Raw genomic sequence first — 13,293 nt, 5'->3', positions numbered from 1 at the left:
AGGTCTGCATTCCCACGGCTGGGACCCGATAAGATTTCTTGCTGCGCGGGATAACATTTTGAATGAAAGGCGGATTGCGGTCGGTAACTGTAGTGTAGTTTAGGCGGGAGCGGGCGGTCTGACAATAACCCGGTCACTCCCGAGATGATTTGACATCCACGCATCTGTGCTTGAACTTGAAGTGAACAAAATTTTCTGCAGTGGTGGCGTTCACACAGTCACCAGTTCCCTGTCCTGAGAAACCTGGCAAGATATGTTCTTTCCATTAGAGGTCTGAACCTTCAGAGAACATTCAATCTTTGTTATTGGACTTTGGAGGAGAGACGTTCTGAAACGGTCGTCAGTCAGCATCATTTCGTTCATGTGTGGATGTTAAAAAAGATTTCATTTTGCAGTATAGCTAAACCAACATTTTTTTCTCTGACATTTTTTTAGGGTGTTGACAGCATTAGACAAATAACAAATCTTGTATATATGAAACATTTTATATTTGTTATACCCAATCACTCTCTTTCTTTAGGGGAAGTTTAAACACGAGATTCTGGAAAAGATCTTTAGAGGGACCTGTCGGGTCGATAAGAAAATCACTATATGTGGATAGTGGGTGAACAGAGTGAATTTTAGGCGGGAGCGGGTTCGTGCGGAATAGAACCATTGCGGGAGCGGGACGAAAAAAACACTCCCGCGCAGACCTCTAAGTGCAAGTATACAACAATTAGTTCAAACTTTGACCTGTGGAGGGCAGTAATACACTTAGCAGTGTCTACGCTGCTGGAATTCAAATAGAGAAGAAGAAGAGAGCTGGTTCAAGATGACCATTTATTGTTAAAACTTATATAATTTTATTTATTTTTTTTAAAGAAAATGAGTGGTTTCTCTAGATAAGACCCTTATTTCTCATCTCGGATTGTATAGAACGCTTTGAAGCTGCAATGAAACTAATTTTGACCTTCAACCGTTTGGAGGCCATTGAAGTCCAGTATATGGAGAAAAATCCTGGAATGTTTTCATCAAAAACCTTCATTTCTTTTCGACTGAAGAGAGAGACATCTTGGATGACATGGGGGTGAGTAAATTATCAGGAAATTTTAATTTGAAAGTGAACTAATCCTTTAACAGCTTGCACTTCGGTTGCTCAACAACAACGCTGGAGAATCTCACGCAGCCAAAATGATGATTGTCAGTAATGGTGTTCAGCCTTACATTGTTCAAACAGGAGTCGACATTGATGGAGGGACTTAAGAAGTAACTTTAAGAATGCAACTGGACCCTTGACCCTCATTTGTAAAGCAGACCGGCGTAAAATGACAGCATGGCAACAACTCTTCCTCTTCTCTAAAGCAGGCCAACATTGCCTCACCCACTTGGTTGCATGTTCACGGGGGCGGGGTTTATGTAAATGTTGGGGTTTGTGATGTCACCAACCCAGGAAGAAGCTCGTTGTAGTTCCTACCAGCCGTTTGTTGTATTCCTTAAAAAGTGATTTCTGTAAAAGAAATATGTCCCTCTGCATTGATCTTTGAGTGTCGTAACTTTGCAAATGTTGTTTATGCTCAAACAGCAACTTTACACACTAACTAAAGTTAAGAAGTGAAATCATAATCAACCACCCCTTTAAGAGACTTTTGACCTTGACAGGTCTTCAGGTTTTACAATGCTTTTGAGGTGGGGTGGAATATCATGTTTTTTTTTTTTTTATTACCACCCAGGGGTATTTTAGTAAACTAAAAAACTAAAACCAAATCCATAAATTACAATTATATTATTATTATTATTATTACAAAAATATAAGCTGATAAAATGTTCAAAACAAAACATTTACAAAACAAAAATACTTAAACTTTACCTAAAACTAATAAATATATATATATTCATATTCTAACGATATTTCAGTGGTGCTAAAATAATGATTGATTTGACAAACAAAAATAATTATAAAAGATTATGTCAAACTACTACCAAACTAAAAACTTTCTTTTTAAGAACTTTATTCATGAAAGGATGCTTTATTCATATTTTGAAATAAATTAAATTAGGACAAAAAAAAAGAAAAAAAAGCATCATGTCATTAACCCATAATTAATCATAATATAGCTAGGCTTTCATTCGTATTTATGTTCTAGACAGGCACTTTCTCAGCACAAGAAGAGAATCAACTTTAAATCCAGGGCAAATATCCTATGTGTTACGAAAGCAATAATCTCAATTTTCTTCAATGTCTTGAGCACAATTGATATATGGCCTAATTTAACAAAGTGAAACCCCTGCAGACTTCATTAGCACCACTAAACTCACAAAACATTGGCCGTTAAAAGTTGCATTTTGATCCGCTATTTTTAGCTATACAAGCGTGTGTGCGAATAAAGCATTATTCTATTATCCTTCACTCTGTCCTGTATTATCCTGCAGAGAACAGCTCGACAGTTAGACAAGAAGGGGGTAGGAGAGGTGAGGCTGCACTACAGCAATTATATTCCCGTCACTGCTAATGATGACAGGCAGCCCGACCAGAGAGTCAGCCATCAATCACAGCGTGGGTATCCAACTCTGGAGACAGCGGCCTACAATTTCTTGCCCATCCAACTGGTTCCACCAAAGTGGGGGAAAAGCACAGATAGGTATCAGGACCTGCACCTCAATTAGAGCCTCCATGAAACAGATGCAATGACACAATGTGCTCTCAATTACTCCAAACCACAAGGCCTAAAGGAAGCTCTCAGAAGAGGAGGTCTGCACTCACCTTTGAACTCAGAGATGAGATGAAGTGGGCTGCGCAAAGAGATTTTTTTATTATCTGACAGCTGCAATTATGTGAAAACACATTAGAACATAAGAGATTCATCCAACATATTCTCAAAGGGCAGAATGTCATGCATATTCACGTACAAAATGTCTGCGTGAAATACAAAATGGGCTTAAAGGATACAAAAATAGACCATTTGTAGATTGACTGATGATTCGCAGTCAAGTGGAAAACTATATGCATTTGTAGGTACTTAAATTTTGAACAAACATCAAAACGCAAATTCTTTCCTGAACTATTTTTACAAATTGTACCATTTGGAGTAAAATCATTTAAAGGATTATTTCACTTCAGAATTAAAAATTCCTGATAATTTCCTCACCCCCATTTCACCCAAGATATTTACGTCTGTCTTTCTTTAGTCGAAAAGAAACTAGTTTGAGGAAAACATTCCAGGACTTTCTCCATATAGTGGACTTCACTGGGGTTCAACGGGTTGAAGGTCCAAATTACAGTTTCAGTGCAGCTTCAAAGGGCTTTACACGCTCCCAGCTGAGGAATAAGGGTCTTATCTAGCAAAACGATCACCCATTTTCTAAAAAATAAATAAATAAATAAATAAAATGATATACTTTTCAACCGCAAATGCTCATGTTGCACTGCTCTGCGATGCGCCAAGCATTACATAATCACGTTGGAAAGGTCACGCGTGACATAGGCGGAAGAACCGCGGTAAGGCATAAAATTCATTTTGAGTTTTCATTTTGTCCTCCAACTTCAAAATCATCAAACATCGTTGTTTTACCTTTTTTTTAAAAAAAACGGCGTTTGACATGCGTATTTGAACGTTTGCTTTGTAGACACAGGATCGGTACTTTCATCACACATGACCTAGGGCTGGGCGATATATCGCATGGGATTGTCACGCACATTTCGTCAGTAAAGCCGGTTCCCTGATTACCGCTAAATCGCCATCACCTGCTTTCAAATGGAGCGGCATTTAATAGACAGAGCCGTAGTTCACTGACAAGCTACGCAATATCGCGTTCATTATCACAGATGAATCGCCTTCGATAATGAACGCGATATTGCGTTTTCAAATGCCGCTCCATTTGAAAGCAGGTGATGGTGATTTAGCGGCAATCAGGGAACCGGCTTTACTGACGAAATGCGGGTGACAATCACATGCGATATATCACCCAGCCCTAACGTGACCTTTCTAGCGTGATTACGTAATGCATATCGCATCACAGAGTATATGCATTTTTATTTATTTTTTTAGAAAATGACATATCGTTTCGTTAGATAAGACCCTTATTCCTCAGCTGGGATCATGCACTGAAACTGCAATTTGGACCTTCAACCTGTTGTACCACAGTGAAGTCCACTACATGGAGAAAAATCCTAGAATGTTTTCCTCAAAAACCTTAATTTCTTTTCAACTAAAGAAAGAAAGACATAAACATCTCGGATGACATGGTGGTGAGTAAATTATCAGGACATTTTAATTCTGAAGTGAACTAATCCTTTAATAAGCTCCCAATTTCTCAAAACCACAAGGCCTAAAGGAAGCTCTCAGATGAAGGGGTCTGAACTCACCTTTGAACTCAGAGATGAGATTAAGTGGGCTGCATTTTTTTTTTTTATTATTATTATTATTATTATTATTATTTCGATGGCCACAATTATGTGAAAACTCATAAGAGATTCAGTCAACATATACTCAAAGGGCAGTGAGTCATGCATCTTCACATATCAAATGTCAGAATGAAAATACAAAATAGGCTAAAGGGTACAAAAATAGACCATTTGTAGACTGACTATGATGATTCGCAGCCAAGCATTTGTAGTTACTCAGTTTTCGAACATAAACATTAAAACGTAAATTCATTTAGGAACTATTTTTACAAACTGTACCACCAAAATCATAAAATAAAAGATTCACAGTTATAGATAAAAGTCTGATTTGTAGTCTCTGAGAAGGGAATCTTGCTACACAGTAGTTTCGTGCTTCCACAAGCCAGTCTTAATATTCCCTGAACTCTCCACATTTAGGGGGGACAAATTCTGTAGTCTCTCTGAGTCTTTGGCAGGTCCGTTTTGGCACGCTAGATTCAAGCCGTAAGACTTGGGCTGTACCTCCAGTTCAGCAGCGAGGGGCTGTTTTGGACAGTCTCTAATTTGGCTGGTGACATCGGTCCCAGATCCGTCCCCTCCTCCGACTAAGCTTCCATTACTGACGCCGTTCCCCACATTGTTGCTGAGGCCGTGCCCAAAACCATTACCGAGGCGGACGCCTCCACCTTTGCCAAGATGGCGTGAGCGGCGCGGCAAACTGGCGCTGGCGTCGCTGCTATCCTGTTGAAGCTGGCTCTGCTGGCGCTCCCGGTAAGCCAAATAGGCCGCCCGTCGGCTATTGCGGGCGTGTAGGCTCTCGTGATGATGGTGGCGCTTGTGCGGGACGCTTTGCACGCTGCCTTCCACGCTGGTCGGGACGTCGTAAGAGTACTCGCGCAAAACGGTGAGCCTGCTGGCCCGATGAGCTCTTGTACGGTTCTTGTGGTGTCGCCCCGAGTGACCGTTGATGTTCGCGTTGCCCGTTCCTGGAAGATTGTTGTTGTTGACTGAGCTGGGCCGATACTGCACCTCAACAGGCGCTACATGCATCTTAATCTCATTGTCAACTGAATGTTCAGTCAGGCTGTTGTCCAGTAAAGCCGTCCCATTGGCTGTTGAAGGGGCCGCTTTGCACTGAGCGGCTTCGACCTGCAGATTGGTCAGTTTACAGCCTTGGGTGGAGTTGCGTACGCTCGGTGCACTCTTATTGGTGCAGGAGGATTCAGCGCTGCTGGCTGGACACTTCGCTGCTTCACTGTTTCCCCTGGCCGTCAGCACAGAGCCACCGGTAACCGTGATAGGCAATAGCAGGGAATCAACTTGTACGCCGTAGTCACGGCGAATCAGGCAACACGCTCGTGACCAATGGCGACGCATGTCCTGGCGGTTTACGCAATGGTGCGCCACAAAAAACGCCCCGAGGGCTAAAGCAACAGTGCCGAACAGGCAGGCGAACACCAAATCTGCTGGATGCTCCTGGGACACCGCAAGAGCACCAAACACCCACAGTGTTACATAAAGAGCTAGGGCTCCTGCAACACCACTGAGTTGGGCCACAAAAGTATGTTCGTTCTCCAGAGCAGACATCAAAACCTGGTGTGCGGCGGCTGTGGATGAGGTCTCCAGATGGGCAGGTGTAATTTCGGTCGCTTCAGCCACAGAAAGGTGCTGCTGCTCTTCGGGTTGTTCTTTGAGTTCAAAGCGGCGCTCGGGATGCCGACGGAGCTGAATGAGAATGCTGAGGAAGTACATGCAATCCACAAAAACAATGAAGGCTGCCGGGCCATAAAATGCTCCGAGACTGGGTTCCCATGCCATCCAGCAGCTGAGGAAAAACAACAAACAAATTTTTTAAGTTGGCATGAAATGGAAATTTATTGTCTAAATTTTTCTAAAGTTATTGATCATATTGTGAACAATTCATCTGTATCAATTTTGTTGACTTAATATCCTTAATAAAAATGTCATAAATTGATTTTGCAGTGAAACAGCATACTTCTTTCTTTGTGGCATATGTCAGACTTGTACAATCATTTCATCCCAATAAATCCCTGTCCTTTCTTACAATCAACTGCAAGCTTGCATTAAAATAATGCATAGAATTTTTGATAATCCATTTCAGTTGGGCGTATAACAATAACGGAGAAAATATCTGTCACTGCTTCCAGTTTATTGTGACTTTAAGTCTTTTATTGCTGTTTAACTCTCAAAAACCAAAATGCCTTCAAAAAATTCTGAATGTTCACATTACACATTAACATTCATTCTTTTTTATTGCCATTCCAGCAATACCCTGCCAGGAGCATTTTTTAATGCTGATATTGCTGTATGACAATATTTTGTTCAATAAATTGTTCTGAGAGTTCAAATTTTGCATTCATAAATACATACATTCAGATAGAAATTGTTGGTAAGACTTTAATTAAGGGTCCAATTCTCACTATTAACTAGTTGCTTATTAGCATGCATATTATTAGGATATTGACTGTTTAGCAGTACTTATAAAGCACATATTAATGCTTATTCTACAGGACCTTATTCTACATCCTTTAATCCTACCCAATACCTAAACTTAATTAGCTTATTAACTATTAATAAGCAGTAAATAGGAGTTTGATACAAAGGTCGTAGTTAATAGCGAGAATTTGACCCTAATCTAAAGTGTGACCAAATTGTTATATAAATTAGTGTTGCCAAAATATTGATATTTATATCGATGCTAGCCTACTATTCCTGCTGCTGTCTGTCATATTAATAAAACAAAGAGAAAATCACTCGTTGCTCTTGACTGAATAACTTTTGTAACTTTAATTGTAAACATTAATGCATTTCATTTTTACAATGAAAATTTCCAAGTGTTATTTTACATTTGATTAATTTCATTTCTGTAGTATTTCTTACCTGAATACTACTGTTAGTCCAACCTGAAAAACCTAATCCATGTTTATTTCATTTGCTTCTTTATACTATTGTATTTGTGCAATCATTTGCAATTTGTTTATTTGTTCTTATTTTATTACTGACTGTTTACTTTTTTTTTTTTTTTTTTTTTTTTTTTTTTTTTGTAAATGTAGTTCAAGATTCAAATAAAACCTCCCTGTGCTGTCTGTGAATACGATTACAACAAAATGACCCACATTATCCAAAAATTATGAGATAATAGATTATCTGTATGATCTGTATGGCAGTTTTCCCCATGGTATGGAAATTGGTATCGAATATCGATATTTTATATTGATATCAAGGTATTGTAGTTGGAAATTCCATTATCGTGACAACACTAATATAAATTGTTCTGAAGTCAACATAATGCTTTCACTAATTAAGCTAGGGCTGTTATGACAAAATCATAACTGTTGATTAGTGATTAACACTATTTTTTATTGATATATAAACATTAAAGGCTATATTCATGCCAATAATAATAATAACAAAATAATAAAACTACTTTTAGATTTTGATGTCAATTAGTAGAATGTACATTAAAATACTGATGTTATGAAAAGCTGAGAACAACCGTTTCACTGTTTTATACTTCAGTAAATCAATGCCTCATTGCTCTACTTAGCAGTATGAAAATGAAATTTAAATTTTTCATAAAATATACACAGAACAGTGCTAGAACACTGCCATCATATTTTATAAATCAAAGCAGCTGTCACAGTGCAGGTCTGCTCTCTTAAAAGTAGCTCTTATATTTAAGTACATATAAGTTCTGAAGGTTTACATTGGTGGTATCAAGGGCTTCATATTGTAGGAAAAAAGTAAGACACTTTTGAGTTCTGTGATGCTCAGCAGAGCGTTTTTTCTTTTTTTCTTTTGTCACGGTAGCGTGAGATTAATTAAACCCCAAAGATCTCAGATGGTCTGGATTTTCAAATTAAACCATGCTGTTACACAATCCAAACAGCTGTCACAAGTGAAAGAAGGGAGACTGGGAAACCAACAGGCACAAGGTGGGGAGCCAAAAATAGAGCAGCATAATTAGGTTCACACAATTTCAGAAGTCTACACTACTTACTCCTCCGTAAAGTATTATTCTGCACTTTACAGAGTATGGGTATTAGGCTCCAGCAATAGCAAAAGCAATTTCTCATGCCAGAGAAAGACTATGAAATGACAGGAAAAGTTCACAGGGGGATTTGGAAAGTGCCTTGAGGCACACACAGGCTGTATCTGTACAGTCTGTCGTTAATAGCAACAAAAGTGAAGGAAACATAATATACTGCTGCATTTGGTCTCGTGGCTTAAATGTATCCAAACACAAATGTTACACAATAATTACACAAAATCAGTCAATTACAATCAATATATTTTTCAAACAAAGACCCCTAGCTTGAACTTTTCTGAAAGGGATAGTTAAAAATGTCCTAAAACTCATACTTACTAAGGTGCATTGACTTGACTTCCATAGTTTTTGATGTTAGCAGCAGCTGTTATTCCACAGACAATGATTGGTATGCCTCCACCTATTAAGTAAAATCTGTAGAAGAAAAAACAAGAACAATTTATACTGTTTAAGGCTACAGTTGAAATTGAATTAGCAAGGTATATTATTCCTGATGTTAAAGCATTAAGGCTGGAATAGACTACACGACTTTATAAAATCTGAACATATTTTGAAACACCAGGTTTCATACACTTGCCAACTTCAAAAAATGACTACAGAAAGCAACTGGGCAACATACCCTAAAACAACTGATGACCACACTACCAAAAATCTGGGCAAAAGTCCAAAAGATAGTTCACAAAAAAATGAAAATGTTGTCATCAACAGTGTTGTTATTGTGAACTAAAACTATTACAAATAACATTTTATTAATTGAAATAAAGTTTTATTTATTTTATTATTTATTTATTTCCATTTCATTAGTTGAAAATCTTATTAGATGAAAAACTTAACACTTAAAAAAATGTTCTAAAATAATCTAAAATAAGTCGAAGTGCTAAAATTACTAAAACTAAAATATATAAATATATATAAAATTACTAAAACTAAAATATATAAATATATATAAAATTACTAAAACTAAAATATATAAATATATATAAAATTACTAAAACTAAAATATATAAATATATATAAAATTACTAAAACATACATATATATATATACATATATATATATACATATATATATATATACATATATATATATACATATATATATATATACATATATATATATATACATATATATATATATACATATATATATATACATATATATATATACATATATATATATACATATATATATATACATATATATATATACATATATATATATACATATATATATATACATATATATATATATATATATATATATATATATATATATATATATATATATATATATAAAGAATAAAAGCACTTGAATTAAAACTAAAATGAAAACTGAAAATATACAAATAAAAGATCATTTAAAAGATTAATACTGTAGAAATGACATCAACTGATTATACATATGCATATAAGTACTAGTGTTTTTCTATTATAAGTTAGTTAGAAGCTGGATACTATAGTAATATAAATAGTACTAAAATAATACTTACTACACATCATTATTTACTCTCCCTCATTTTGTTTCAAACCTGTATGACTTTCTTTATTCTGCGGAACACAAAATAATATATTCTTTTTGTCCATACAATGTCATTGGCAAACAAAACTGTTTGGTTACCAACATTTTTCAAAATATCCTCTTTTGTGCTCTGGAGAAAATAAGTTTAACTGGTTTGTAACAACATGAGGGTGAGAAAATGACAGAACGTTTATGTGAACTATACCTTTAAAGATTATCATTTTAAATTCCACTGACAATTTGCCTAAAAAAGCCCTGCTTACTGTTGTATGTTTACTGACACCAAGTGGAAAGCAGAGGAACTTAATTTAAAACACACAAAGTTTTGCCTTTTGGGCAACTCAAGTATAAAATGAAAGTTCCAGACTCTGTGTTCCCTAAAATCAATCACACCATGCATGCATACTTTTTATTTAAAAAAGATAAATGATTTATTATTTTATATTACATAATCTATCTTTAATTGCTTAATTTAATAAAATTATTATTTGTACATTCAATTATTTTTATTTATACTTTTTTACACTTCTACTCATCGATTAAATTGACCTTTACCTCAGCATAGGTCTGGGTGGAGGTGGAGGCTCATCCAGCTCCTCGTAGCGTTTGGCCTTCCGTGTCACCTGTTTGTAGATGTTGCGTGCAGTTACGCCGGACCACAAGGCCGTGGCCAGTGTGGAGTAATGCAGCACTATCCCCACCTTCAGGATGTGAAATTAGAAAAACTCTTTTCAAGCCAATGAAAATGCAAATATTCTCAAAATAGCACCATTTAAAGTCCCCATGAAAATCAAAATGGTCAATTCTTAAATTCTTTAATGGAATATTGCAGTATATATAATAAAAGCTTTGACTGTGCACATCTTTTTTTTTTTTAATTCACATGCCCTCATAATCTTTAATCAAAATATCTTCCCCTCCCTCTTGCAGTAACATTTCTTCTCTGATGACATGTTTATTGGTGCGAGGGCAGGACAACCTGTCACTCATATGAGATCCACCGATCGCAAACCACAACCATCAAACAATTCCCCACTTAAAAAAAAAATCAAGTCCCAGCCTACATATTTTCTTGTTCCAGAAGCCATTTCACTTGGATGTATAGAACGTCACAACAGGGAAAAAACATCTGATTCATTCAGAATATTAAATGTGAACTTGAGCGCAGTATTGCAGTTCTGTATATAAACCGAGAAACTTGTATAAAGATATAATGTAAATATTGTCCCCTAAACTCATAAACAGTACACGTGGAAAAGCAGGCACATACCGCTTGACAAACACTTGCATTGTACGTTTGGTTGATGCCGCCCACAAACACAGCACAGGTGAGGAGAATATGCAAGCACAGGTTAACCAGCATGTGCCAGCACTTCTTACTTATACGCACTGACCTGCGAACACAAGAAATATTGCATTAAAACCAGCAAATTCATAACCCTTGCCTTGCTTGTACTTAATAAAAAACTGCATCTATCACCCTGAAAATGAGTTTTAACACTTACTTGTGGTGGTAGATGTAACTGACTATGACTGACAGCAGGCAGAGCACCAGGACGATGGCTGTGGCATAGATAACAGGGTGAAGAGGTTTGAAGCTGTACGCGTCGTACCCGGTCCTGTTCAGATCCTGTTAGACAAGAGTATATCAGCAGATTATATTTGCACATGCATTTCTACACCCAATAATTTGGATTTTTCTTCTTCTTCTTCTGGAAGGTAGAAGGTGGGTGTTGAGGATGCATGAACATATCTAATTACAACAGGAGGTTGTATATCTAGAGTCAAAAGCTTATGGTACATGTCAAACATGAAGGAAAATTTGAATAAAATTGCAGAGCAGATCAATCCAGCACTAAAAAAAACCTTTTGAAATAACAAGTAATTACATGACAAGAGGATGATGGGAACACTGGAATCCATTAACAATCCTGCACATCTTTTTTGTTACTTTTGGCTATTATTGTAGTCACACAGCAGCATTACACAACATATTTCTTTCACAAGTAGACCCTGTTCTATTATCAAGCAATGTGCTTTTATATATACAGTAAATACTGATCAGCAGTGTTATTTTAGTATTACTTATATACTATTATAATATTTATTGATATTTTCGTCTCGCCACACATTTAAAATATTTTTTGAAACTTGAAGGTGAAATGAAAATTCTCATGCTTAACTATATTTCTTTCTCCAAGGACTACAAAAGGAGATATTCAGCAAAAAGTTCAGGCTACTCTTTTCCATATACATTACAAAAAAGTACCGTAAAAGCACTACATACAACACGTGCACTATATTCAAAGTCTTTGTTTTTTGAAGATTTCAGATGACAGAAACTTTGGATCAACACGCAAAACTTTCAAATATTATCCTGATAATGTAATATTAACCTTATATTGTAATCATTACGAGCACAAGCTGTAATTGCTGTGTGTTAGCTTAATTGAATACAGGAAGTTGACTAACCACAAAACGTGTTATATTATTGCTTTATGATTACTACCATACAGACAACTTATCTCTGGCTGGTAACAGAATACTTCCTAAACTGTAACATTGAAACAGACATTTTCTGTAAAGCTGCTTTGAAACTTTGTATTTTGAAAAGCACTATACAAAATAAAATTTAAGCCACTTACCATCAGTAAAGCGTAGTTATTAAGTGAATCGCAGGACATCGTTGTGAAGTTGTCGTCCTGGTGGAGGATCCGGCAGCCGTCGCTCTGCCAGCCTCCTTGTCCGCCCAGCAGACTGAAGTTCCAGAAGGCGGGAACAGCATCTGATCCTTGCAGAAAGCGCCGCAGAGTGGCGTTCACTGGACTTTGCAGGTTCTTCATTTGGAAGCCCTCTATAACAAAAAAAACAGGAGAATGGATGTTTAATCAGTTTGTGTTACAAAACTCAAAACAATTCTGGTTATGGACCATCTTTGATGGTACACTCTTAACTATTTTCCCGCCAGCGTTTTTGATCATTTTTACAAAAATGTCATGGCCCCCAGAATATTGTGTTGTGTATGAATATCTGAACATGCAATATATCTAAAGAACCGAGCCTCTGCTTTAAAAAAAAAAAAAAAAGAAAAAAAGTTTTATTCTAGCTTCATGCATTCCTTTTTTTTTAATCAACACTTAAATGTGGGTAAGTTTCATTTAAAAAAAAAAAAAAGCTACATTTTGAACAAAAAGCTGAGAAAAACCAAATGTTTTCCTTTTAATCGCTTGTTTCTGCTCCTTTTTTGCCCATGTTTGCCAAGATACTCTACTCTTCTCCTACTCATACTATACTCATCTATTCACAAGACACGTAATAGCGTCCGCTACCATATAACAGTGAAAAC

General features: G+C 36.4%; 1 protein-coding gene across 1 annotated transcript in view; it reads right to left on the bottom strand.

Moving 5' to 3' along the window:
* Positions 1–2,775: 2,775 nt before the first annotated feature.
* The window catches only part of LOC137030044 (adhesion G protein-coupled receptor A3), a 62,363-nt gene continuing 51,845 nt past the window's right edge, over positions 2,776–13,293 (bottom strand). The window contains exons 14-19 of the mRNA XM_067400005.1: positions 12,593–12,801; positions 11,453–11,577; positions 11,218–11,341; positions 10,503–10,648; positions 8,748–8,843; positions 2,776–6,185 (exon numbers count right to left, since the gene is read on the bottom strand). Of these exons, the coding sequence (XP_067256106.1) occupies positions 4,736–6,185; positions 8,748–8,843; positions 10,503–10,648; positions 11,218–11,341; positions 11,453–11,577; positions 12,593–12,801 (2,150 nt within the window). The 3' untranslated portion in view covers positions 2,776–4,735. The remainder of the gene's footprint in view (positions 6,186–8,747; positions 8,844–10,502; positions 10,649–11,217; positions 11,342–11,452; positions 11,578–12,592; positions 12,802–13,293) is intronic.

The sequence above is a fragment of the Chanodichthys erythropterus genome, chromosome 11 (genome assembly GCF_024489055.1).
Source record: "Chanodichthys erythropterus isolate Z2021 chromosome 11, ASM2448905v1, whole genome shotgun sequence".
NCBI classification, from domain to species: Eukaryota; Metazoa; Chordata; class Actinopteri; order Cypriniformes; family Xenocyprididae; genus Chanodichthys; species Chanodichthys erythropterus.
This window is presented reverse-complemented; position numbering and strand designations above follow the sequence as displayed.